The sequence below is a fragment of the Canis lupus genome, chromosome 24 (genome assembly GCF_003254725.2).
Source record: "Canis lupus dingo isolate Sandy chromosome 24, ASM325472v2, whole genome shotgun sequence".
Taxonomy (NCBI): Eukaryota; Metazoa; Chordata; class Mammalia; order Carnivora; family Canidae; genus Canis; species Canis lupus.
This window is the reverse complement of record NC_064266.1, coordinates 24,393,516-24,420,283: the sequence shown is the minus strand read 5'-3', so window position 1 is coordinate 24,420,283 and position 26,768 is coordinate 24,393,516. Positions and strand designations below refer to the sequence as shown.

Genomic DNA, 26,768 nt, shown 5'->3' with positions numbered 1-26,768 from the left:
TGTAATTCCTTAGGTGTGGTTTCTCTTTTTACATTTAAAATAGCTGGTTCAAAGTCTGTCTAGTTTGTCCAACACCTGAACTTCCTCAGGGACAATTTCTTTCTTTTTCATTTTTTTCCTCAGGGACAGTTTCTATAGATTTTACCCCCTCTGTGTATGGGCCATGCTTTTTTTATTTCTTTACATGTTTCATACTCTTTTTTTTTTTTTTGGTTGAAAACTGGACATTTTAAATAATAGAGTGTGGCAGCTCTGGAAATCAGCTCTGTCCTTTTCCAGAGTTTGTTATTATTTTTCTGTTTAGTGACCTTTCTGAATTAATTCTGTAAAGTCTGTACTCTTTGTTGAGTGGTCTCTGCTCAGCTTAGTGGTCAAATAGTAATTGGAGACTTCCTTAAATATTTAGAACCAATAAGTCTCCTGGTTTTTGCTGAGGGACTTTGTGCACATGTAGGGGCATACCATCAACATTCTACTAGTCATTTAACATTTCTGTCTTAAACTTCACTCCTACTTGTGAGGAGCATCAAGGTCAACCAGGAGTCTCAGGTCTTTCCTATTCATGTACACAGACCTGTGCATATGCATGGCTTTCACATTCCCAGGAGTATGTTAGACCTTTTCAAAGTCCTTGTGAGGGGATCCCTGGGTGGTGCAGCGGTTTGGCGCCTGCCTTTGGCCCAGGGCGCGATCCTGGAGACCCGGGATCGAGTCCCACATCAGGCTCCCGGTGCATGGAGCCTGCTTCTCCCTCTGCCTGTGTCTCTGCCTCTCTCTCTCTCTCTCTGTGACTATCATAAATAAAAAAAAAAAATTAATCAAAGTCCTTGTGAACAGCTCATTCTTTTGCTTTTCCTTTTAAGCTTTTTTGTTAGCCTATTGTTTCCCACAAGTATTATCTACTGCCTTAGGCAGCCGTGAAGTTAAACAATTGCCTCTATTTGTTTTGAGCCAGTGCTCCTGGGGAAACATTTTTCATATTGGGTGAGGTCCAGGACAGCCTTACCAATGAAGTCTTCCAAAGAACTACTAAACAGGGACACCTGGGTGTCTCAGTGGATGAGTGTCTACCTTTGGCTCAGGACATAATCCCAGGGTCCTGGGATCGAGTTCTACATCAGGCTGTCTGCAGAGAGCCCGTTTCTTCCTCTGCCTCTCTCTCTCTGTGTCTGTATGAGTAAATAAATAAAGTCTTTAAAAAAAAAAACCAAAAACTACTAAACAGTTCAAATAATGCTGGTTCTTTGCAAATAAGGCTTTAAGGAGCATCAACCTCATTCCTATGTCAACTTTTCTCTGAAGAAGACTAGTCCTTTTTAGTGAATATTGCTATTTAGAAACTAAGCCTGAATACTAGATGTAGTTATTGCCCCTAGCACCTATCAAGACAGGGATAGGAAGTATATGTATGTATATACATATACATAAACACACTTTAAAAAATATTTTATTTATTTATTCATGAGAGACAGAGAGAGAGAGAGAGGCAGAGACACAGGCGGAGGGAGAAGCAGGCTCCCTGCAAGGAGCCTGATGCAGGACTCCATCCTGGGTCCTGGGATCATGTCCTGAGCTGAAGGCAGATGCTCAACTGCTGAGCCACCCAGGCCATAAACACACATCTGCTTCTATATTTATCTATACATATTAAAAACCCATACTAGTTACTCAAAATTCACCCTAGGACCACAGGGCTTATTGTACCTTTCTGCCTTTTCATACTTGTTAACTCTTTTCTCTAATAGAAACTTAATATTTGTAATAATATATATGCTTGTTTGCTAAATCTTAATATATTTACTGATTTGCTTCAATCTCTCCCGGATTTAATCAGTCTTTTAAGAAGCTTGGACACCTCCAACAAAATGGGAAGAGGCAGAGTATTCAGTAATTATGGAAGGAATGATTGAACATTCTCTGCTCCTTCTAAGTATCCTTTTATAGCATGCCACTTTGTAACTTGCAGGACAGTTTGCTAAGGTAGTGTTTATCCTTTGGGTTATGGAATTGGATGAGTATTCAGAGTACAGGAACCAGTGGACATTTGCAGAGGAGATTTGGTGACTCTGGTCAATCTTCATTATTCATAGATTCTGTATTTTTTAATTCATTATACTTGTTAAATTTTATTTATAATCCCAAAATCAGTACTCATGGCACTTTTGTGGTCATTTATGGATATATGCAGAGGAGTGAAAAATTTGAGCTGCAACATGCAAGTTCCTAGCTGAGATAGATACTCTTAATTTCCTATTTTAGCTCTTATACTATAAACAGATATCCTTTTCACGGTCTAATTAATGCCATGTTTTTTGCATTTTTGTGGTTTGTTGGTGATTTCCGTGTTTAATATGGCCTTGAAATATTAGTGCCATCTTGTGCTATCTAGTGTTGCTAAGGACAAGAAAGCTGTGATGTTCCTTTCAGAGAAAATTTATGTGTTAGATAAACATTGTTCAGGAGTGAGTTACACAGTGCTATTGGCCATGAGTTCAATGTTAATGAATCAATTATATGTATATACTATATACATATACATACATATATATACACACATTTATTTTATATGTATTTTATTACACATGTATAATATGTAACTAAGATATCTTTAACAGAAACACACAAGGTTATGTATTGATTGATGAAAATGTTGTGATTAGAGGCTTGCAGGAGCCTAAGCTTCTTTTTACCCTAGGAGTGATTATTCAGTATTTGCTAATAACTCAGTGTTTGTGTTCACTTTATTAACATAAAACTATAGAGAATAGAAGAATGGGCTCCTTGTAAAGCCTTTTCCTGTTCATTAGTAAGCCATAGAAAATACTGTATTTTAAAACCACATTCAGCAAAAGGCTGGTCATTGGACTGATTAAGGTGTAGTTGAAAAATTGGTATGTCAGAATATTTTGAAGTACAAATGTAAAATCATTTGCAATCTGCAATTTACAATATGAGCAGGAAATAAAAACACGAAACTTGTCTTTAAAGTTTTGGTTTTGTAAAAAAAATAAAGTTTTGGTTTTGATGAGGCCAAAAAGGACAATAAAACTAATTCCTGTTTTGTTATGGTGTATATATTATCCTAAGTTAAAGCAGTAATAACCATTGGAAGTGGCTATAAATGTTTTCCTAAACTTGAGAATTGAGGTTGCTAATTGTTATAGGCCTAATATGTTAGTACCTGTGCGAGGGAGATAAGTACTTTCACAGGTTTATATTTATAAATGAAGTACCGGGAAACGTGGGGAGGAAAATGAACCAAGTAGAGTCCATAGAACCAGTACCTGAGTCTGGGGACACTTCTTGAAGGTAATGAGCTCATGGGTTGGGTAAGAGGGAAGAAAAGATTCCCAGAGGAAATGACTAGAAGGGGATTAGCTTGTGTGGAGAGGAGCAATAATTCCCAAACCAGAGGATCTGAGTCAAATTTTGGAACTCCTAAATGGAGAATACAAGGTAGAGTATGTAAGAATAAAGTTGAGTCTAGAGGAGTCTATTTGGTAAAGATTGGGTGTTTAAGTTTGACTAAAGGGGGCACTTGGAGGCACCACAAGCTTTTGAGAAAGGGACTATCAGGTTCAAAACAATATTTTTAAAAAATGGTTCTTGCTGCTATGACAGTTTGCTGGTGAAAAGAGAAGCTTATATACATAATTCAACTATTGTTATTAACAATTGTTAATAACAGTAATGATGATTTTATGTGTGTTTTAGTGTTCTTGAGATGCTTTTATAAATGATCCTTGGAATACTCCTGTGAGGTACTTTTTATTATTCCCATTTTATATAAGGGAAAATGGAGGTCCAGAATGTTGAATAACTAGTTCAGGGTTACACAGCTATTTAATAACAGTCTTGGGATTTAGACACACTCTGCTGCACTTCAGTTTCAGTTAAGGGTTTGGACAGAAATTGTTGTAGGATTGGAGAAGGAAAGAACAGAGCTGATTGCTTCTTTCTTCTAATAAGGACTGATTTAAGATATTGGCATAAAACCAAGTAGAACCAAAATTACAGAGGGAAAATATGTTGACGTGGTGAAAAATATGATGAAATTCTCCAGAAAATCTTTCAAAAGTTTGCATTGTTCCTACTTGTAATTTCCCTTTACTTTTCTTCCCTTGCTTTGGGCTTGAGTATGCAGAAATTTCATCTTATCCCATATTTACATTTTTAGGAAAGGAACTTCTAACATTGAATGATTCAGTGTTAGTAAACAAAAAGCCAGTAACTATCTCTTATTTGAACATTATCCCAACAGATCAGATCTCAGCTGAGATAAAATATTTTGAAACTTTGCTTCTCATTTAAAGCATAAGGTGTTGTGAGTGGTATATTAAAAATAGTTATACAGTTTTAAAACTGTGAGACACTTTAGAAAGCATCTCTAGGTTTAAAATCCCTACACCTGGGCAGCCTGGGTGGCTCAGCAGTTTAGCGCCGCCTTCAGCCCAGGGCGTGATCCTGGAGACCCAGGATCAATTCTCCCACGTTGGGCTCCCTGCGTGGAGCCTGCTTCTCCCTCTGCCTGTGTCTCTGCCTCTCTCTCTCTCTGTGTTTCTCATGAATGAATAAATAAATAAAACTTAAAAAAAATAAAATCCCTACACCTTTCTCCACATCACCCCTATCCCTTCCTGTCTACTCATGAGGAAATGGAGATTCAGATTCAACTTAGTATTTATTGAGTTGGACATGCTGCAAGATACATTTGTTGATATTTCTTAAATCTTGAGAAGTAGGGATTTTTTCTTTATTTTATAGAAGAGACGACAAAGGCTTTTAGCTCACAGTGGAGCCAGTGCTTTCTGAGTCCCAAGTACATGGCTCTTTGCATTGTACTATACTGTGTTTTAATTGTTTCAAGACTAGATCATAGAGTGTTAGGAGAGATTTTGGAAATATTCCCGTAAATGAACCTAGATTCTGGAGTTGGGCTGTCTGGATTTAGATCTTAACCTTCTCACTATATTAACTATGTGATTTTGGGAAATTACTTATCCTATCTATACTTCAGTTTCTTTATCCATATAAATGGTATAATAGCAATACTCTTAGTCATTGGGTGGTGATTGTGAGCTTTTTTTTTTATTTGACAGAGAGAGGGAGAATGAGAAAGCACAAGCAGGGGGAGTAGGGAAAGGAGAGGGAGAAACAGGCTCCCCATTGAGCAGGGAGCCTGATATTGGGATGGATCCTAGGACTCTGGGATCCTGACCTTAACTGAAGGTAGACACCTAACTGACTGAGCCACCCAGGTGCTGATTGTGAGTTTTTTTTTTTTTTTTAAAGATTTTATTTATTTATTCATGAGAGACAGAGGCAGAGACATAGGCACAGGGAGCCTATGTGGGACTTGATCCCAGGACTCGGGATTACACCCTGAGCTGCAGGCAGACACTCAACCACTGAGCTACCCAGGTGTCCCTTGATTGTGAGTTTTAAATGGGCTTATATATGTAAAGTACCTAGAAAAGTTCTCAGCACAAAGCAAGTGCTCATAAGTATTACTAATAATTTATATGAGGAACCTGTGCATTGTAGAGGTTAAATTATTTGTAAAGATCATATTTAAATAGCTGAGTTTAAACTAGAATTCAGATCTTTTGACTCCTAGTACAGTAGTTTATGTTTTTGTTTGTTTGTTTGTTTTTTAGATTTTTATTTATTTATTCATAAGAGACACAGAGAGAGGCAGGGACACAGGCAGGGGGGAAGTAGGCTCCATGCAGGGAGCCCAATGAGGGAATTGATCCTGGAACTCCGGGATCATGTCCTGAGCTGAAGGCAGAGGCTCAACCACTGAGCAACCCAGGCATCCCTATGTGCTGTTATTTATTTTTTTTAAGAGAGAATGTGTGCACGTGTGTGAACATGAGTGAGAGTAGAGGGTGGGGAATGGGTGGGGGGCAGAGGCAGAGGGAGAAAATCTTAGGCAGGTTCCGTGCTCAGCACAGAGCCTGAAGTGGGGCTTGATCTCACAACCTGAGATCATGACCCGAGCTGAAATCAAGAGTCCAATGCTTAACCTACTGAGCCACCCAGGTACCCCTGACAAGGTGTTTTTAAACTATTTGTGTATCCAGTCCTCATTGTGGCCCTTTAGGATCTACAGGTCAAGTGAAAGAAACCCTTGGCTCCCTCAGAGCTGGTTCCTAGAATAGAGATCTCCAGTACTATGTACATGAATGCCATTATACAATGGAATGTATTTCAATAAGGTTTGTAAAATAAAGTAGGCTTCTCATTTAGCAAAATAGAGCTCTTCCTTTCCCCAGCCTAGTCTTTTACTTTGGCCAAGACCTTTCTGAGTTCAGTTAATACCAGAGGGGAAAACTGAACTTCATTCATAACTCTAACAGCCATTTAATCTCCCTCTTTTGTTTTGGAAATTATTTTTTTTTTAAAGATTTTATTTATTTATTCATAGAGACACACACACAGAGAGAGAGAGAGAGAGAGAGAGAGAGAGGCAGAGACACAGGCAGAGGGAGAAGCAGGCTCCATGCAGAGAGCCTGACATGGGACTCGATTCAGGATCTCCAGGATCACGCCCTGGGCTGCAGGCGGCGCTAAACCGCTGCGCCACCGGGGCTGCCCTGTTTTGGAAATTAAATTGCCCTACTGTGTTTTCCCACCCTATAAGTTTCAGCCCTTGTTTTTCATCCTTTTGAGGATGATAGTGATCCCATACTGCTTATTAGAAAGGGATTCTGTGAGGATCAGACAGGTCAGTGTTTTTGAAAAGGCCTTGCAAACTCTTATTTAAATGATAATCTAATTGTAAAATGCCTGAAGTCTGCTTATTTTGTTACTCTCCTGAGAGGGAGCCCATGTCCCCCTGCTTGAATCAGCCATTACTAGAGTTCATAGATCAGGAATAGGCAGGGATACATCTTATCCTTAGAAGAGCATGGGGAGGGTTGGTCCTGGTTCTATTTTGGAAGTTCTCCTTTCATGTACCCTGTTCTGGCAGGATTTCTAAACTTCTATACATGGAATTGGCTATAAATTCTTGACAGACACTTTTTTTCTTTCTCTAGAGGAACCGGATTAACATTTCCCAGTGGTTTCCAGTATGTAGCCGATTGGTACCTGTGTCTTCTACACAGGGAAAGTGGGGCAGGGCTCTGTCTGGTACTTTCCAGGTAAGGTTTGTTGTTCCTTTGCTTGGTATGAAAACCTTAGTGTTTATTTGCAAATGTCATATATTTATAGATTAGCCAAACAAATTGTGTGATGGAAAAACCTCATGAGACCACTTCTGGGTCTCTGTGGTGCCAACTCAGGACTGATTCCTACAGTATGGTGTCTAGGGCGTTGCTTCTAAATACCCCAGCAGTGGAACTTAGCCTAGGATACCATGCTACAGTCTGATGATTTTTACTGTTGGGAATGTTTCCAGATATTCATCTCAGAGTTAACTTCAGTTTTCTTTTTGTAGCCACATTGTGCCACTTTTATTTGGGGTAAGAAATGTTTCTTCCTTTTTTTTTTTCTTCTTTTTATGAACACAAAATCCAAGGAACAATTATTTGAAGTCCTAGTTTACCATTGACCACATGATTCATTACCTTGGACCCTCCTTGAGAGTTTTTTCTCCTGATTTTTGTTAATTATACAAATAATTTAGTAATAAAGGAAATAAAAATCATCCATGACCTCAAACGTGAAAACATCTGCTGGTTTTTTTCCAGTCCTTATGTGTGTGTGTATGTGTACTAATTTTTTCCTTAGATACCTTAACAAATATCCACAGAATTTTATTTTCTGGTGCCTTTTCACTTATTAAAGCAGACATTATTCATGTTAGATAGATTATATAAATAATTTTTTTAATGGCTACGTGTTATTCTCTTTACTTAAGCTTTGTTTGATATTAAAATTATTTCCATTTCTTTGCCACTATAAGCTTTAAATAGTTACTATTTTCTTGATATATAGTTTTTAAAATTTTAAATTATTTATTAAAGATAAATTCTTAGGAAGATATACCCGGGTCAATGAATATGAGCAATTTCTCTCTCCATAAGGTTGTTTTAATTTATAGTGCCACCAGCAGTGTATATATAACTAGTATTTCATTATTACCTCCTCTGAATTTGGTGTTTTAAAAAGAATTTAAACTAATTGGTTAGAAAATGTTACCTTGTTTTGCTTTGTATTTCTTTATTTGTCAGGATTAAATATTTTTCTATGTTTATCAATTATATTCTAGTTTGAAAAAATCATATGCTTGTATCATTTCTCCATTTATCTGTGCAAATTTATTTTTCTTACCAATTTATATGAATTCCTTCTGTAGTCATTAACTTCTTTTTCATATTTGATGCAATTAAAATATTTTAATGTAAATTATGCTATATAATTTATTCACATAAATATAATATACTAAAACTATTTAAAATAGTGTAATTCTCTTTAACATGTGTAAGCCTTGCCCTTCTGAGGACATGTTTTGTTTGTGCTTGTACTTCCTGGGCTTCTCATTAACCCTGGCACAGAGTAGGCGCTAAATATATGTTGAATAAATAAAGAATATGTCTGTACAGAGGAGGCATTCTACTTTGTGTAGTCATATAGCTATTTCTTTTCAGAGTTGGAATATGTTCTGTTAATTTTTGTCTATTGGAAAATTTTAATGGGATTTATCATAGAATTCTAAGTCATTTGTTTTTCTGTGTGCATAGGTGGTGGAGGGGTAACTCTTCATGTGAATCTCAGACTTGTACCTCATTCTTTCAATCAATAAACATTTCTTAAGTACCTAATATGTACCAGATACTGTATTAGGTTTTGGGACAACATTATAGCAAAGCATTCATGTAAATAACTTAGGATGGTTTATCTCATGCTGACAAGATGTAATTTTAGCCAATGTAAATAATCTGGACATTTTGTCATATGGTGCCTCATTGGCACATCTTCCCACTTTGAAGACCCCTTGTTGGAAAACTCTGGTTTTCCTCAAGTACATGTCTGACAAGAAGGCAGATTTAGCTCAGAATGGAGAACTTTGTGGTAATTAGAATTGTGGGGTCATGGAATGTGTGGGCAGTATTTTTAAAAAATTATTTGAATTCAGTTAATTAACATATAATGTAGTATTGGTTTCAGATGTAGAGCTCAGTGATTCATTAGTCTTATATAATACTTAGTGTTCATTATATCACATGCCTTCCTTAGTGCTCATCACTCAGTTACCCTGTCCTCCTGACACCCTTCCCTTCCAGCGACTTTCAGTTTGTTTCCTATGATTAAGAGTCTCTTATGGTTTGTCTCCCTGTCTGATTTTGTCTTGTGCATTTTGACATAGTAAATTTTCTGTTACTAGAAATATTCAGGCAATGGTTGGAAGACTGTTAAGGGCATAACAAGAATTCTTCATTGGTTGAATGATAGTATCAGATGATCTCAAAGGTAATGTCCAATGCTATAACCCTGTTACCATTTTCAAAAAGCTAGGGACATTGTATTCTCACCTCTGTCTTTCCTAAATAACCTTTTGAAGTTCTGTCATACTTTGATGAGTCTGCTTTAAAAACATTTTTAAAAATTTTGAAATAATTTACACTTACAGAAAAGTTGTAAAAATGGTTCCCATATAACCTTCATCTAGCTTTCTCTAATGTTAGTATCTTCTATAACCACAGTGCGATTATTGAAACCAGGAAATTAACATTGATATAATACTATTAACTAATCTATGTAACTTAGTACAATTTTACCAGAATTTTTCCCACTTATGTCCTTTTTTTGTGTTCTTCAATTTGAGTTTGTCTAATATTTTCTTATAATTAGGTTATACACTTTTGGCAAAAGTGATGTTCCCTTCTCAGTGCATAATTATAGGGGATATATGATGCCAATATGTCTTGTTACTGGTGACGTTAACTTTGATCACTTGATTATTAAGTTGGTGTCTGTCAGGTTTCCCTACTATAATGTTACAATTTTCCCCTTTGTAATTAATAAGTACCTTGTGAGAAGATACTTAGAGACTATGCAGATATCCTTATTCTCATCATACTTTTGCTCACTGCTTTTAACATCCATCAGTGGTTCTTTTTTTAGAATATTAATTAATTAATTGTTTTAAAAGTTGTGGTTAAAAAAACCCACATAACATTAAGTTTACCATCTTAACCATTTTTAAGTATATAGTTTGATAGTGTAAAGTATATTCACATTGTTGTATGATAGATCTCTAGAACTTTTTCATCTTGCTAAACTGAAATTCTATACCTATTTAATACCAATTCACCCACCGCACCCCTAGCAACCACATTTCTACTTTGTTTCTATAATTTAGACTATTTTAGATACTACATATGAGTAGAATCATAAAGTATTTGTCCTTTATGTTGCTTAGCATACTGTCCTTAAGGTTCATCCATGTTGCAGCATGTGATAGGATTTCACATTTTTTTTTAATCTTTTTTTTTTTTTTTTTATGATAGTCACACACAGAGAGAGAGAGAGAGAGAGGCAGAGACATAGGCAGAGGGAGAAGCAGGCTCCATGCATTGGGAGCCCGATGTGGGATTCGATCCCGGGTCTCCAGGATCGCGCCCTGGGCCAAAGGCAGGCGCTGAACCTCTGCGCCACCCAGGGATCCCAGGATTTCACATTTTTAAGGCTGTATAATATTCCGTTATGTATATATGTCACATTTGCTTTATCTACTTTCATGGACATTTGGATTGCTTCCACATCTTGGCTATTGTTAATAATGCTGGAGTGATGTAGTATGCAAATACCTCTTCAAGGTCCTGCTTTGAATTCTTTTCGATGTATACCCAGAAGTGAGATTACTGCATTATGTGGTAATTCTATTGATGGTTCTTGACTGCAATCATTTCTGTGGTGTTTATATAATGATGATTTTCTATTTCCATCATGACTATATTTATTGCTTAGAATTCTACTGTAAGGAAGAGCTGTTACTTCTCTATTTATTTATTTAATTATTTATATCAGTATGAGCTCATGGATATTTCTGTGAGTTGTAATTCATCATGCTTATTATTAATTTTGTTGATCAAATTGTCCCAGTTTTGGCTTTTTTTATAATAAACTTATTTTTTATTGGTGTTCAATTTACCAACATACGGAATAACACCCAGTGCTCATCCGTCAAGTGCCCCCCTCCGTGCCTGTCACCCAGTCACCCCCACCCCCCCCCCTCCTCCCCTCCCACCACCCCTAGTTCGTTTCCCAGAGTTAGGAATCTTTAACCAGATTTGGCTTTTAGGAACTCCTTCAAGTTCCTTTCTATGTGCTTTCATCATTTTTGGACATTCTTTATTTTGTAACATCACAAGATACTTCAGGTTCATGTTGTATTTTCTTTGCTTTAGCCCTAGATTCAGCAATTTCTCTAAGGAGTCCTGGTTCCTTTAACTGGAGAGTGGTATTTGGAATGTTTAGAAATCAAGATCTTTGTGCTCAGTGTGTAGAGAGAGAGAAACTGAGGCAGAGATACAGGCAGAGAGAGAAGCAGGCTCCATGCAGGGAGCCCGACATGGGACTCGATCCTGGGTCTCCAGGATCACACCCCAGGCTGCAGGCGGCGCCAAACCGCTGAGCCACCAGGGCTACCCTCTACTTAGGTTTTAGAAAGCAGTTTGATGTAGGGGAAAGAAGATAGCTCTGAATATATGGTTAATCCCTTAATGAACTATACTACTTTGGGTCTTAGTGTCCTCATTTCTAAAATGAGAGAAGATAGTATCAACTTTGCAAAGTTGTTATGAGATAATATGAGTAAAATATTAAGCATATAGGAGATCTTCAATAAATTGTAATTGCTATTTTTGTTGCTATATGTATGTTCATGCTACTTAGGTAAATTTTATCCTCACTGTATAAATTGAAACTTAAAAAAAAAAATTGTCCTAAAACTACCTTAAGTTGCGAAATGAAAAGGTTGAATTTAGATCTCTGAGATTTCTTCCAGCTCAAGTGTGATTCTGAGTTACTCCTTAGTTCTTCATTTGCTTTTTCTCCAAGCTAAACAGCCTCAATTCATTTTAGCCTTTCCACTAAGACCTTTTATTCATCTCTTTGGTCATTCCTGTGGTTCTTTTCTGGACCTTCTCTAGATTGTCCTTCTATTTAAAACACACACACACACACACACACACACACACCATTGGAAAAAAAAAATCTACCTAAGTTTTATTGAGGGCCGACTCTGTGCCCAGAATGATATTGAGTAATGGGACAGAAAATAAAGGAAGTATAAGATAAACTATGCCTTGATAGAGCTTATAGTTTTGCTAAAAAGACCAGTTACATACACCATGGTATTTCAGAATTGCTGGAGTCCTTCCTTCCTTTCTTTCCTTGTTTTTTTTTTTCCTTTCTCTTCCCTTCCCCATCCCACCCACCCCTCCCTCCCTCTCTTTCTTTCTTTCTTTCTTTCTTTCTTTCTTTCTTTCTTTCTTTCTTTCTTTCTTCTTCTTCTTTCTTTCTTCTTCTTTCTTTCTTCTTTCTTTCTTTTCTTCTTTCTTTCTTTCTTTCTTTCTTTCTTTCTTTCTTTCTTTCTTTCTTTCTTTCTTTCTGGAAGGTCTCTTTCAGAATCTCCTGAGAGCATAAATAAATAAATAAATAAATAAATGTCATATCTTATTTCATTTTAATGAGGAGCTTGCCTGCAAAAGAGTTCATCATTGGAGTTGTCTGGAATAGGTCTTTGCATTTATGTTATGCATTGTAATTTGTTTATCTTTTTCACATATGTTGTTTTATTTGGTTTCCAAAACAAATTTGTGATAGGCAGAGTTGAGGCTTCTGCCTCAGTGCTTTCTCTTCCACTCTACTGTGCTTCATCCACTTTGACTTCTCATTCACCTTCTCTATCCTGCCCACTTCGTAAGGCTTCTTTGTAAGTTTTTTTGGATAACTCTTGGTAATTCTTTTCTCCCTCCAAACTTCTGTGGTTTACACTGTTTACTACACACCTTTTAAGCATTTTTGTATGTTTTATTGAAGTATAATAAAAATACAGATAAAGGTATAAATCAGGTGTACAGCTCAATGAATCATTACAAGTGAACTATCTAGCACCCAGATCAAGAAATAGAACCTAAAAAACTCCATGAGCCCCTTAGTCACTACCCAGAGCCCCCAGTCACTACCTATAGCCCAGATTAGCCACAGTCTTCACTTTGAATATCATAAAATAGTTTTGTCTTTTAAACATACAGTATGAAAAAATAAACATACAGTGCATACTCTATGTATGTACTATATGTCTCTACTTCATCATTATTGTTCTGTGTTGTAATAGTTTATTCAATCTTGTTATTGTGTAGCATTTTAGTATATAAATATACCATGTTTCACTTACCCATTTATCTATTGATTGGTATTTGGATTATTTCTAATTTGAGCTGTTATTTATTTATTTTTTTAAATTTTTATTTATTTATGATAGTCACCCAGAGAGAGAGAGAGAGGCAGAGACATAGGCAGAGGGAGAAGCAGGCTCCATGCCTCGAGCCTGATGTGGGATTCGACCCCGGGTCTCCAGGATTGCGCCCTGGGCCAAAGGCAGGCGCCAAACCGCTGCGCCACCCAGGGATCCCTTTGAGCTGTTATTAATAGTACTGCTATGAACATTTCTTGTAGATGTTTTTTGAACATGTGTACACATTTCTATTGGTGTATGTACTTAGAAGTAGAATTGCTGAGTCTTATAGAATGTGCATACATTCAGCTTATATAGATACTACCAAATATTTTTCCAAAGTGATTGTACCATTTACACTCCCACTAGCAGTGTATGAGAGTTCTGGTTGCTCTGCATCTTTGCTAACACTTCCGTGTATGTGTGCGTAAGGGGGTACATGATCTTTAACTATTTCATTTTTTATTTTTAATTTTTATCTTTTTAAGATTTATTTAGTTATTTGAGAGAGAGAGTATGATCATGAATGGGTGATCTGAGTTACCCAGGTGCCCCTTTAACCTTTTTAAAATATGATATTTGGTTCCATTTCATGTGTTGAGTCTTCTTTCTGTTCTCCACAAGACTATGAGCTCCTTGAAGATAGGGATTGTTTGTATCCTAAAACCTGACACAAAGACTGGTATATTATGGGCATTTAATAAAGGTGGGATGAATGATGTATGTATTCATGGCATGCATGTAGATAAAGACAAGAAGGAAATGTAGGGAATAACCATATGAGTGAGTGGTTGGGTTGGTTCATTCAACAAATATTTGAGTATTTCCCATATCTAACACACTGTATTTGATTTTGGTAATATGCCTAATTTTTATCCTTGTAGATCTTTATGGTAGTGGTGATAGGAAATAAGCAAGTTTCATAAATATATAAATTTATAATATATATAAAATATAAAATATATAAATATATAATTGTACGTTATAATGAGTATTATGAATGAAATGAACAGGCTACTGCTATCATAAAGAAGAATGGGATGATAAGAAACTATTTTAGATAAAATGACCAGAGAAGGTCTTTTTGAAAAGGTGAAATTTGAGTATCTCAGGGTAATTTTTTTTCTTATACAAAAAGTTGTTTATTGGGATCTTTTCAGTTTTTTTTTTTTTTAAGATTTTATTTATTCATGAGAGAGAGAGAGAGAGAGGCAGAGATACAGGCAGAGGGAGAAGCAGGCTCCATGCAGAGAGCCCGATGTGGGACTTGATCCTGGAACTCCAGGATCACGCCGTGGGCCGAAGGCAGGCGCTAAACCCCTGAGCCACCCAGGGATCCCATCTTTTCAGTTTAAATGAAAGAAAAATTGATGTCTTTAAAGGTCAAGGGAATCTATTTTGGGGGCAAGAACATTTACAAAAGAATAAAAATATATATTTATAGATATGTACAGGGATGGGGAAACTAGTTATTGTTTTTGGTACTAGATACCTACGTACTCTAGTGGTTCAAATAGTGTTAAATATTAACTCATGAAACTAATGGTAGGACAAAAATACAGCAGTTGGTGAGACAGTCACATAGGAATCCATTGGTTACTCCTGGAGCTATGGGAGAAGAGAAGGATCATGTAATCTAGTAAAAGAGAATTTGCCCCAAAGCTCAGCAAGTTGAAATGGTTGTCCGTTGTTCTTTGAACCTATTTAAATACTTTGTATTTTACAAAGATGAACCATTACATTGATGTATTTGATGTATGTTCTGTGTTTAGTCTTTGTTTAATACCTAAATTAAAGCGTAAGTTCCCTTGGGACTGACCAGGAGAATCCTAACTAATTTTTATACTCTTAACTTGGAAAGAGAAGTAAATAATAATTGTTAATTAGAAATTCTATTTTTCCCTCATTAGGATTAAAGAAAAAAGTCATTTTCATTTTATGTGTCCCTTCTTGGAATAAACTAGAATTGAAGGGATAACCCTCCTTCTGTTCCCTCACCCCTTTTTTGGGTAAAGGTAATATAACATTACTGAGAATTTGGAAACTATTCCTAAATTCATCGATAATTCTATGAACCTAACAAACTGACCGCTGAGCCACCTGGGCGTCCCGGTCTTGATTTTAATACCAACCTAATACTGTTATGGTGAGGATTAAATAAGGTAATATATGTAAGGCACTTGGCATATATAACCTGGCACATGATAATTGTAAATAATGGCTATTTTATTGCCAAAGTGCATTAAAGTGCAATGTGAACATACAAGGAAGGCAATTCTTATCTGAACAACAATGATATGAGTGGGGACACCTGGGTGGCTCACTGGTTATGCGTCTGCCTTCTGCTCAGGGTGTGATCCTGGGGTCCTGGAATCGAGTCCCGCATTGGGCTCCTTGTAGGGAGTCTGCTTCTCCCTCTGCCTATGTCTCTGCCTCTCTCTCTGTATCTCTCATGAATAAATAAATACAAATCTTTAAAAAAACACCAAACAATGATGTGAGTGATGATGGGAGCTTCTATTCATTATTTCGTGAAAGGTACTTTACATGTATTATCTTCTTTAACCCTCCCTACATATGAGGTTCAGTAAGTTGCTCACTTCAGTAAGTGGCCACCCAGATTGTATGTGGCAAAAGTAGGCTTTAAACTTAAAAACTGACTATTTAGTCTTTTCCCCACATATACCAACCACACTGCTACTAATATTTAGGTAGGTCTTTATTGCAATTGTAGTTCCTAGAGTTGACTCAGATTTATTTAGTTCCAGGTGTCCAGGACCAAATCCTTTGATTTATTCAGGTATCCAAGAGATATTTATTGAGTCCCTGCATAGGTGCCCATCTTGGATTCTTTTGGTGATCAGATCACCAGGAACTAGGTTAATCAATCAAGATTGGGAAGATTCTATAGTTCTTATTTGAAACAGCTCTACTCAGATTAACTGTCTAATGAATGCTCTCTGTTGCTTACATTTGTTTTTTGTTTAATCCCCTAGTGGTCCCCGATGAGCCAGTTCTTAGGATGTGGTAGATCAGAACAGATTCCTGGAGTAGGTGTACAGTGGAGTAGGAAGTATCACACCACAAATAAGGTGAGAATTATTCGTGCTTTCTACATTTATAGACTGCTTTCACACAGGTGTTCTTATTTGAATCTCAGCAAAATTGTTAGCTGGATGAGGCAAGGAATTTTATTGAATGCACAAGGTGAGGCTAATGGAAATGAAGTGACTTGCCCAAGGTCACAAGGATAAGTGACAGACCAACGAATATTTGAATCTACAGCTTCTGATCCTATGTCCTATATCTCTTCTTGTACTGTCTTGCTTGGAAAACACTTTAGAGAAAAAAATTGTTATGGGTTTTATATGTTAAAAGTAATGTGAAGATTTTTATATGTTAAGACATATTATATGTTTAAAGTAATATTTAACTTCTGGAGAATTTCTTATTGATTATATAGCCTGCCTTCATTTGGAGAGGCCTAGCATTAGGATAGGTTTTTCTTGGAGTCTATTTGCAAACAGGACTCATATTTTCAATAGTCATTAATAAAATGTGTTATACTAAAAAATGAGTTTATTTATTTATTTTTTTTTTTAATTTTTTTTTTCATTTATTTATGATAGTCACACACACAGAGAGAGAGAGGCAGAGACACAGGCAGAGGGAGAAGCAGGCTCCATGCACCGGGAGCCTGACGTGGGATTCGATCCCGGGTCTCCAGGATTGCGCCCTGGGCCAAAGGCAGGCGCCAAACCGCTGTGCCACCCAGGGATCCCTATTTATTTATTTTTAAAAAGATTTTATTTATTTGACAGAAAGAGAGAGAGAGCAAGCATGATCAGGGGGTAAGGGCAAGGAGAGAGGGAGAAGCAGACTCCCCACTGAACAGGGAACCTGATGCAGGGCTTGATCCTAGGACCCTTTGATCATGACCTGAGCCAGAGGTAGATACTTTACCAACTGAGCCACTGAGGTACCCTAAAAAATATGAGTTTAGGAACATTTATTCAGGGCTTGCAGAGCCCTGAGTTGATTATGATTTTGAATAACTTTTGACTGCTTTCAGACAATAGTTTTCTTTCCTTTTCCTGTTATGTCAAAACCATAGAGCTTTCCTTTTCTCAGAATTCTTTGGGAAATGAGGGTCAAGATTTACTTTTAAAAGTACTCTTTTCCATAGCACCTTTTTTTCCCCATAACACTTTTATTCTGATAGCCCAAATCTGTTATTTCCTAGATATGGGTTCATAGGCATATGGTTAATAAGATGGGTCTGAAATTTGAAGGACACCTATTATGTGGAGTTCCAGATGTATTTGCACTGAGTGATAAGATGCCCAGAAAAATGAGAATTAGAAATTCTAGGTATAAAAAAAAAAAATCTAAGCAATAAAAAATGCCCTTAGACCTAATAAGAAACAAAAGCATTCTTTTTTTTTTTTTTTTTAAATCAGATTATAGTGATACCTGAGGGGCTCACTCAGTTAAGCATCCCAACTCTTTTTTTTTTTTTTAAGATTTTATTTATTCATGAGAGACCCAGAGAGAGAGAGGCAGAGACACAGGCAGAGGGAGAAGCAGGCTCCATGCAGGGAGCCCGATGTGGGACTCGATCCCGGGTCTCCAGGATCACGCCCCAGGCTGTAGGCGGTGCTAAACCGCTGCGCCACTGGGGCTGCCCAAAAGCATTCTTTTTTTAAAAATTATTTTTCAGGATGCCCGAATGGTGTAGTTGGTCAAGTGCCTGACTCTTGGTTTTGGCTCAGGTTGTGATCCAAGGGTTGTGAGATTGAGCCCTACGTTAGGTTCTGCACTCAGTAAGAGGTCTGGTTAAGACTTTCTCTCCTTGGGCACCTGAGTAGCTCAGTTGGTAAAGCCTCTGCCTTTGGTTTAGATCATGATCCCAAGGTGCTGGGATCAAGCCCCGGTGTGGGGTCCTGGCTTAGAGGGAAGTCTGCTTCTCCCTCTCTCTCTGCCTCTCCCCCTGCTTGTGTGTGTGTATATGCTCTCTCTCTAAAAAAAAAAAAAAAAAAAAAAAATTTTCTCTCCCTCTGCCCCCCTTCTATAAAATAAATAAATAACTCTTTAAAAAAACTGATTTTGCAACTAATTTTGTCCCCTTCTTTTTGATTAAATAGCTTTCTACTACCAAGGATTCCCCACAGCCTGTTGAGGAGAAGGTTGGTGCCTTCACGAAGATAATAGAAGCCATGGGATTTACAGGACCTTTGAAATACAGTAAATGGGTAAAGTCTTTTAAAATTTTTCTCATTTTCATTTTGGGCTTTGTGCCTTCTGCTCCTCATAGAAGATTTTTTAAAGCTTCTGCTTTGCTTTTGTGAAATTCATACATTTTCAGAACTTTGAAATGTATTGTGTCCGCTTCCTGCCGCGCCCTCCCCATCCCCAACTCCCAAGTCAGATCTATGTATTTGTGGGTCTGGAGTACTCTCTCTGTTCCCTTAACCTGATTCCTTAAAAGTGTCTCAGTACAAGTAAGCCAATAAGACTGGACTTTCCAGGCTCTTGCTACATGATATTCCATACAAATGAGTTCCAAGGAAGTAGATGGGTAGCATTCTTAATGGAAATATTACTCACTGATGAATCCATATTCATAAGTGATTTTTTTACTAGGTCATTGTAGTGACTTTTATTAAAATTTTACTAATAAGCATTTTTTAAATTAATCAATTCTGCAGTTTATTGTAATTCTTATTATGGAGGGATATTTGCTAGCTGTGTCATTCCTAGTCAAGTCTTGGTCTACCACATTATTTGCTTTATAGTAGTTGCTATAAATGAATGACTATCTTCTCTGCATCAGGTATGTATTGCCCCTGGGTTTTTATAACAATGCCTCTAACCAATTAAAGTAATAAAATATTAGCTCAGTTATTTCCTGGTGCTACCATTTCTCTCTACCTTTATAGCAGAAGTGCCTTTTTTTTTTTTTTTTTTTTTTTTTTTTTTGCAGAAGTGCCTTTTAATGCTTTTCAAGGTTGCTAGAATGTTGAATGAGCCTAATCAGTCATAAGTTATATGTTAATCAAAGCAAATCAACACAAAGCAGTAGGGAGGACTTTTCTAGAAAACATCATAGCTTTGCCCCAAATGATCAAATAATGCCAGTTATACAATTTTAACAGGATGGATTCAAATTAGAATTTCAGTTTTAATATAGACTTTACATGTAGTTTCTTCTTGCAGTATCTAGTTTTCTTTTTTTTTTTAAATTTTTATTTAATTTTTATTTATTTATGATAGTCACAGAGAGAGAGAGAGAGGCAGAGACACAGGCAGAGGGAGAAGCAGGCTCCATGCACTGGGAGCCCGACGTGGGATTCGATCCCGGGTCTCCAGGATCGCGCCCTGAGCCAAAGGCAGGCGCCAAACCGCTGCGCCACCCAGGGATCCCGAGTATCTAGTTTTCTTTCTGAATTCTCACTGCAGCAAGTATAGGCTTCTCTCTCTAATCTCTTTTGACATAAATTCTGAAAAGCAAATGGGGATTCCACAAGCATTTATTTTTAAGAGACTTTGAAAAGTATAAAAGATAACACATATATAGGTAATAATGATGTTCTTGAGACCCTAAGATTACGAAGTGCCTTTTTAATCATCAGTGAAATATTAGTTATATTCACTGAAGTTATTTTTTTTTACATCTTAATCTTTAGGCAAATGATAATCATTGGTATGTCTGGTAATGTTTTTAACAAGAATATTTTCCCTTATTAAAAAATGTTTGTGATTGTGGCATTTGGACTCAACAACTTAAAATATGTGTTTTGTTTGAAAATTAGAAATTAATTAAAAGAAAAGGGAAATGAGAGCAGAAAGGGAAAAAAAAGGAAAAATTTACTGTTTTATTCATTTCTTGATGGTTGAGTTCCACTTGGTTGCTACCATTGCTTTTGTCTAGTCTGTTTTTTTTATGATTCCAGAGGGAAAGTTGGCTACCATTTGGAGGATTACTAAATCATCAGGAAAATTTCTTCACTGTTGTAGTTTAAGTTAGCCTTTTGATTTTTCTTGGTTCCTTGTGACCTCAACTAAGTGCTTAATATTTGCATTTTAAAGGGCTTTGTGGTATGGCAGTATCTACCTTCTGTAACCTTTATTTTAAAATTTGTGACATCAAAACATCAAAATATGATGTTCTAGTATGATTTGAGTGGAAAACATAAGTATAACTTTGCATTTTGAAAGATTATAAGCCCTTTTCAGCAAATGATGACTTAGATATCTGTGACTAGACACTTGTATTGGATTGCACTGGAAAGATCCTTTGAGTTTTGTATTTTCACATGTCTTTCATTAGGAAGTAAAATCTGCTTGACATCAGCATTATCAACCATCTCTCCTCCATTTTTTCCTGTAACATTTTCATATGTAGTTTCATTTTTCTTCTAGATTCTTATTTAGGAATTTAAGTGTAGCTTTTCCTTACCTGTTTGTCCTGAAATAACCATTCTTTTTCGTTATCTTTTGTAGCAACATCAGGTAAGACAAGGACAACATTTGCCCGGTTCAGTCACATGTCATAGAATAGGCAGTTTCCAGATTAGCATAAAGCCAAAAAATTATTTCTGTTCTGAAGGACACTTACAAACTAGAATGCATTCAGAAGTGGGCAGTGAGCCTTGTGAAGGCTTCAGGAATCATATTGAGTGAAGAGTGGTTGAATGAAATAGGGATGCTTACCCTGGATAAAAGAGGTGATGGTTCTTCTCAGGTATTTGTAAAAAAAAAGAAAAAAGAAAAGAAACTTAATCTAAGGTATTCCACTGGGCAGTGGATATTTCATGAATGTTACATGAAGCAGATTTACATTCAATAAAACAAAAATCTAACAAGAATTGTCCTTCAGGGGGATAGGTAACCTCACAAGGTCATTGGACTCGTTTGAACAGTGGCCCAGATGGTTGAGAACCAAAAATGCTGTAGAAGGAATTCCAGTATGGAATAGAAGGTTCAAATGACTTCAAAGCCCCTCCAACTCTCACACAGCTGTTAGTGCAAACCTTTTACTACATTCATTTTTCATCTTGTAAGATGGCACAAGATGCAAATGTCAGTGGGAGAGCTGATTTTCATTTCTTAAAGCTGTCTTAGGTGCTTGTGTTTTCATCAGGGACACTGATGAAGTCTTCCAGAGTTAGAATGAAATAAACATGAAGTCATCTGAGAACCAGAATAATTTGTATTGACTGGGTGGAATTTAGTTCACCCACCTCTTTAACTTATATTAATGCATGAATCTTGGAAGAAGTTCTTTCCCCAAGTTGTTATTTCCAGTCCCTCTGTGATGGTCTTAGGGGACTTGCTTTAGACATTTGTCCAGGAAAATGGCTCACCCAAGTATAAAGGCTTGGCTTCACTGCAGGAAAAGTGAGGAACTATAAAATGCTTCTGATTGCCACATTTTGAGCACTGTATAAATACACTAGCCAGTCTAGTGAGGTCTTTATTATTTGTAATGAAGGCTTTCTTCATAAACATGTGGTGGGAAAAACCTTTTCAAGAGAAGATTTGGGTCTTGGTGGCAAATCTGTCTTTCTCAGGCAGAATGAACCTAGAGGACTCTATTAGAATCTGAAGGAAACTGCAGAGTTAGAAAAAAAATTTAAAAAATAGGCCATTAGGAATTTTACTTAAAAGTGTAAATGTGGGGGCACTTGGGTGGCTCAGTGGTTAAGGATCTGCCTGTGGCTCAGGTCATGATCCTGGGGTCTTAGGATCAAGTCCTGCTCAGCAGAGTCTGCTTCTCCCCCTACTTTTCCCCCTGCTAGTGATCTCTCTCTCTCTCTCTTTTTTTTTCTCTCTCAACTAAATAAATAAAATATTTTAAAAAATAAGATAAAATTGTAAATGTGTTGACATTTATATACCAGTACCCATATTTGACAGATAATTAATTTTTGCCATATTTGCTTTAGTTTTGTATTTTCCAGGATAAACTTTTACAGAAAAAATCCAGCCCATTTCTCCTTTCTTCTCTTTCTTCCTCCACCAAGATAATTACTATTTGAAAGTTGGTTGTTATTCCCTTGTAAATTTTTGTTCTTCTACCACTCATCTTTTTATCCATAAACAATATATATACCATTATATATTGTGTTCATAAAAACTATATAATATTTCACTTTTCAACCTGTTTTTATTAGTCAACATTATGTTTTTGAGTGGTGATCTGATTTTTTTCATTTCAACTGCTGAATAGCTTCATATCATATAATTAAAGTACAGTTTAACTATTCCTGTAACAAAGACAGTAGTTTTAGCTTTTTCATAATGACAGAACCTTTTAGGTTGTACAGGAATTTCTTGAGAGAGAGAGATGGAATTACTGGGTTCTAGTCTATGAATATTGTTAAGCGTAGTAAATTATTCATCAGTTTTATCAGTTTATATGTCCATCAGAGTTTAAAGGTTCAGTATCATTTCCAACACTTGATACTGTCAAACTGTTTAATATTTACCAATTAGATGATGCGAAATGGCATTTTTTATTTAATTTGCATTCCTCTGGTTACTAGTAATGTTGAGTGTCTTCTCATGTTTATTGGCAAAAAAGAAAAAAAGTATCAATGTGTCTATAGCTGAAATAGGCTGTAAGCTTCATGAAAACAGAATAGTTTTTGACTTTTTATTTACTGCTCTATTCCTAACATCCAAATCCATTTCAGGCACGGAGTTAGGTACTCAATAAATTATTTTTGACTGAAGTGAAGAGTTAACAGATGTCCTAAACTCCCTGTCTTGAGGATAGAAATAGGCCTGTCAAAGCCAAAGCATTGGGATAATGATATTAGGATATCATTAGTTTGATGATGATGCAGACCAGTACTTCCCAAAATGACTTCTGTGTCAAATGCTTTCTAGAGCTGCAGATGTTAACAAAGTTAAAAGGCTTCTTTTTTAGCCTGCTAATATGGTGAATTACATTGATTTATTTTTAAATGTCCAATCAGCTTTGCTTTCTAGGGATAAATCCCAGTTGGTCGTGATTTATTGTCTTTTTAAAATATTGCTGGATTTGATGTTAATATTTGTTAATGTTAAGGATTTTTACATCTATATTCATGAAACTATGGTTCTATAATTTTAATCTCTTCTGATGACTTTGGTTTTGATATCAGTAATATTTGCCTTATAGAAAGAACTAGGAAGTGTTCTTCCCTCTTGTTTTTTGGAAGAGTTTATGTAGATGTAGTATCATTTCTTTAGATGTTTGATAGAAACATTGAGGGGATCCCTGGGTGGTTTAGTGGTTTAGCACCTACCTTCGGCCCAGGGGGCGTGATCTTGGAGTTCCGGGATGGAGTCCCACATCGGCTCCCTGTATGGAGCCTGCTTCTCCCTCTGCCTGTGTCTCTGCCCCCTCTCTCTCTTTCTCTGTCTCTCATGGATAAATAAATAAAATCTTTAAAAAAAAAAAAAAGAAACATTGATGTTTGGTGATGCCATTGAGTGTGTTTTCTTTGGAGAGAGGTTTTTTTTTGTTTTTTGTTTTTTGTTTTTACCACATTAAAGAAACCCCATTTCTTTAATAGTATAGGACTATTCATGTTATTTATTCTAGGAAGTTTTGGTAGTTTGTGTTTTTCTCAAGGAATTTGTCTATTTGCTCTAGTAATTGAATTTGTTGTCCTAAAGGTGTTCATAATCATCCCTTTATTATTCTGTGAGTATCTTTTGGATATATTGTGATACCCTCTCTGGTTCTTGATGCTGCTAATTCTTTTTTTAAAGATTTTATTTACTTATTTGAGACTGAGAATGAGAAAGAGAGAGCAGAAGAAGGGGGAGGATCAAAGGGAGAAGCAGACTCCCTACTGAGTGGGGAGCCGGATGTGGAGATGCTTAACTGACAGAGCCATCTACTTGCCCTGATAACACTAATTTTTATCTTCTCTTTTTTTTCTTTTCTTCCTTGATCAGTTCTATTAGCGTTTTATTAATTTTACTGGTATTACTAAGGAACCAGCCTTGGCTTCTTTGATTTTCTGTTTCCAATTTTATTGATTTCTGTTTTTTATTATATCTCTGCCTGCTTCTAGGTTTAATTTGCTCTTCTTTTTTAGTGTCTTACTGTGGGTTTTGTTTAAATTGGCTTCTAATGCTGATTTATTCCCATGTAGATATATTTATTTTTCAGTTGTTATGTGTTTATTTTCCCCTATATGAGCTTTACTTTAAAAGCCTTGAAAACATAACAGACCTCCAATTAGCAAAGAAAAAATCTTAATTACAACTAGAGACATAACCCTTTAATTTATTCTGGGTACTTCTGCCTAAAGACACTGTTGTTTTGACTGTAGAATGTATTGAGAAATGAGCATTATATTGTATTGGATATAGTATATTTTTGGTGACTTTGAACCTTAATAATATAGCTTTACTAAAATTCTAGATTGTTTTTTCTTCAGTTGGTATCATATTCTCAGTTTGTACGTGTTTTTTAGTCTGCATATTTGAGTTTGTAATTTTCTATCATTTTACGAAAAAAATAAGCTGCTATAAGCCTTTTGTGGATGGGCTTATTTATTTAATTGTATCCTTAAGGAAATATTTTGAAAGTCTTTAGAAATGCTTCCTTACTTTAGCACTAAGTTGGTCTTCAGACCTACAATTTAACTCTTAAAAGAATTTATTTTTCACTTTTAGACTTATTTTTAGGAATGCAAAGTATACATAGTAAAATATACAAATCTTAAGTACACAGTGAAAAAATTAAAACCATTACTCAAATCACGTTCCTAAGAATTCTTAGTGCTTTGAGGAATAGTAAAAAGCTGATCCTTTTACTATATTTTGCATTCATTAAAAACTCTTATTTGTAAACTCTTAATCAGCAAACTATAAAACTGGGGAAAATATAGAAAAAAATGACTCTTTCCCCAAGGTATAAAAAGGACAATGGATAGTAGTGCTTCTCAGGTAACATTGAAGGATTGAGGTTTTTTTTTGGTTTGTTTGATTTTGGTCAGAAGAATGGGTACTTTTTAATATAAAGGGGTTTCAGATTATAAAGAGTTAATGTGAATGATGCTGAATAGTGGCTTATAGGCTCAAATGTGATAAAGTTTGAATTAAAGGAGAGATTTTCATTGAAATATTAGAAAAATCTTTTTGACATTTTGATGCTGAATCTTAAAATGTGAAATTTGTGTAAAGTCTGTGAATGGTTAGCTTTAAGAAAGAAATAATCTATGTTGGTTTAGCTATTAAATTTGCCTAGAGACAGGTTTGGGCTCATCCTCTTAGTTTTTTTTTTTTTTAATTTATTTTATTTTATTTATTTATGATAGGCACACAGTGAGAGAGAGAGGCAGAGACATAGGCAGAGGGAGAAGCAGGCTCCATGCACCAGGAGCCCGATGTGGGATTCGATCCCAGGTCTCCAGGATCGCGCCCTGGGCCAAAGGCAGGCGCCAAACCACTGCGCCACCCAGGGATCCCCTCATCCTCTTAGTTGAACAAATATAAGATGTTGTGACCTACATCTGATAGCACTAGAACATCCACTTGGTCATATCTTGAGTTTGTTTTTGTTTTTTTGTCTAGAAGATTAAGATTGCGGCTCTGCGCATGTATACTAGCTGTGTGGAGAAAACTGACTTCGAGGAATTCTTTCTAAGTAAGTTACTGTTTTCGATGGTTCTGAAAAGGAAAATGAAGCTACTTTTCAAGGGGTGCCTGGCTGGCTCAGTAGATAGAGCATGTGACTCGATCTTGGGGTTGTAAGTTGAGCCCCATGTTGGGTGTAGAGATTACTTAAAAATAAAATCTTAAAAAAAAAGAATCTATTTTTCATTTTTATGACTGTATCTTAGTAGGATAGGTTTTGAGTCACTAGTGAAACAGTTTTTCCTGTACAAAGTGTGTAATAAAAGCTGCTTATTTTTCTCTTTTAATAGAATAAACAACGGCAAAAGAACTCTATAAATAAGACATTTTTAACAAGTTTGAAAAAAGAGGAAACCTAAAAATTTGTCCAGTACTTTGACATTTTTTCCACACATGCATCTTTTTACATACGAATACTCATAGTAAACAAATCCTGTTTATATTCTGGATGTTTTACTTAGCATTTTGACATGAAGTGAACTTTTATGCCAATCATTCCTTTTATTTCTAGTTTTTAATTGTTTTTGGTTAGTTCTGGCATATGCTTAATGATTGTTTTCTTTCTGTTGAAGGACAGTTGGGTCAAAAGGTGTATATACATATATATATATATATATATATATATATATATATATATATATATATAATTTTTTATTTATATCCCATTGATAAATTGTTTTCCAAAAGGGTTTTACTGGTTTAGACCACCATT

General features: G+C 36.0%; 1 protein-coding gene across 9 annotated transcripts in view; it reads left to right on the top strand.

The window, feature by feature from the left end:
- Positions 1–26,768, top strand: part of LOC112673865 (ubiquinol-cytochrome-c reductase complex assembly factor 1) — a 97,151-nt gene that overhangs the window by 7,004 nt on the left and 63,379 nt on the right. For 5 of the 9 annotated variants that reach the window (XM_025469837.3, XM_025469838.3, XM_025469836.3 and 2 more), the window contains exons 2-5: positions 7,044–7,148; positions 16,411–16,506; positions 18,559–18,666; positions 25,994–26,066. In XM_025469837.3, coding sequence (XP_025325622.1) covers positions 7,044–7,148; positions 16,411–16,506; positions 18,559–18,666; positions 25,994–26,066 — 382 coding nt within the window. The remainder of the gene's footprint in view (positions 1–7,043; positions 7,149–16,410; positions 16,507–18,558; positions 18,667–25,993; positions 26,067–26,768) is intronic. The other 4 variants (XM_049100563.1, XM_049100561.1, XM_025469835.2 and 1 more) reach the window with 1 other exon arrangement.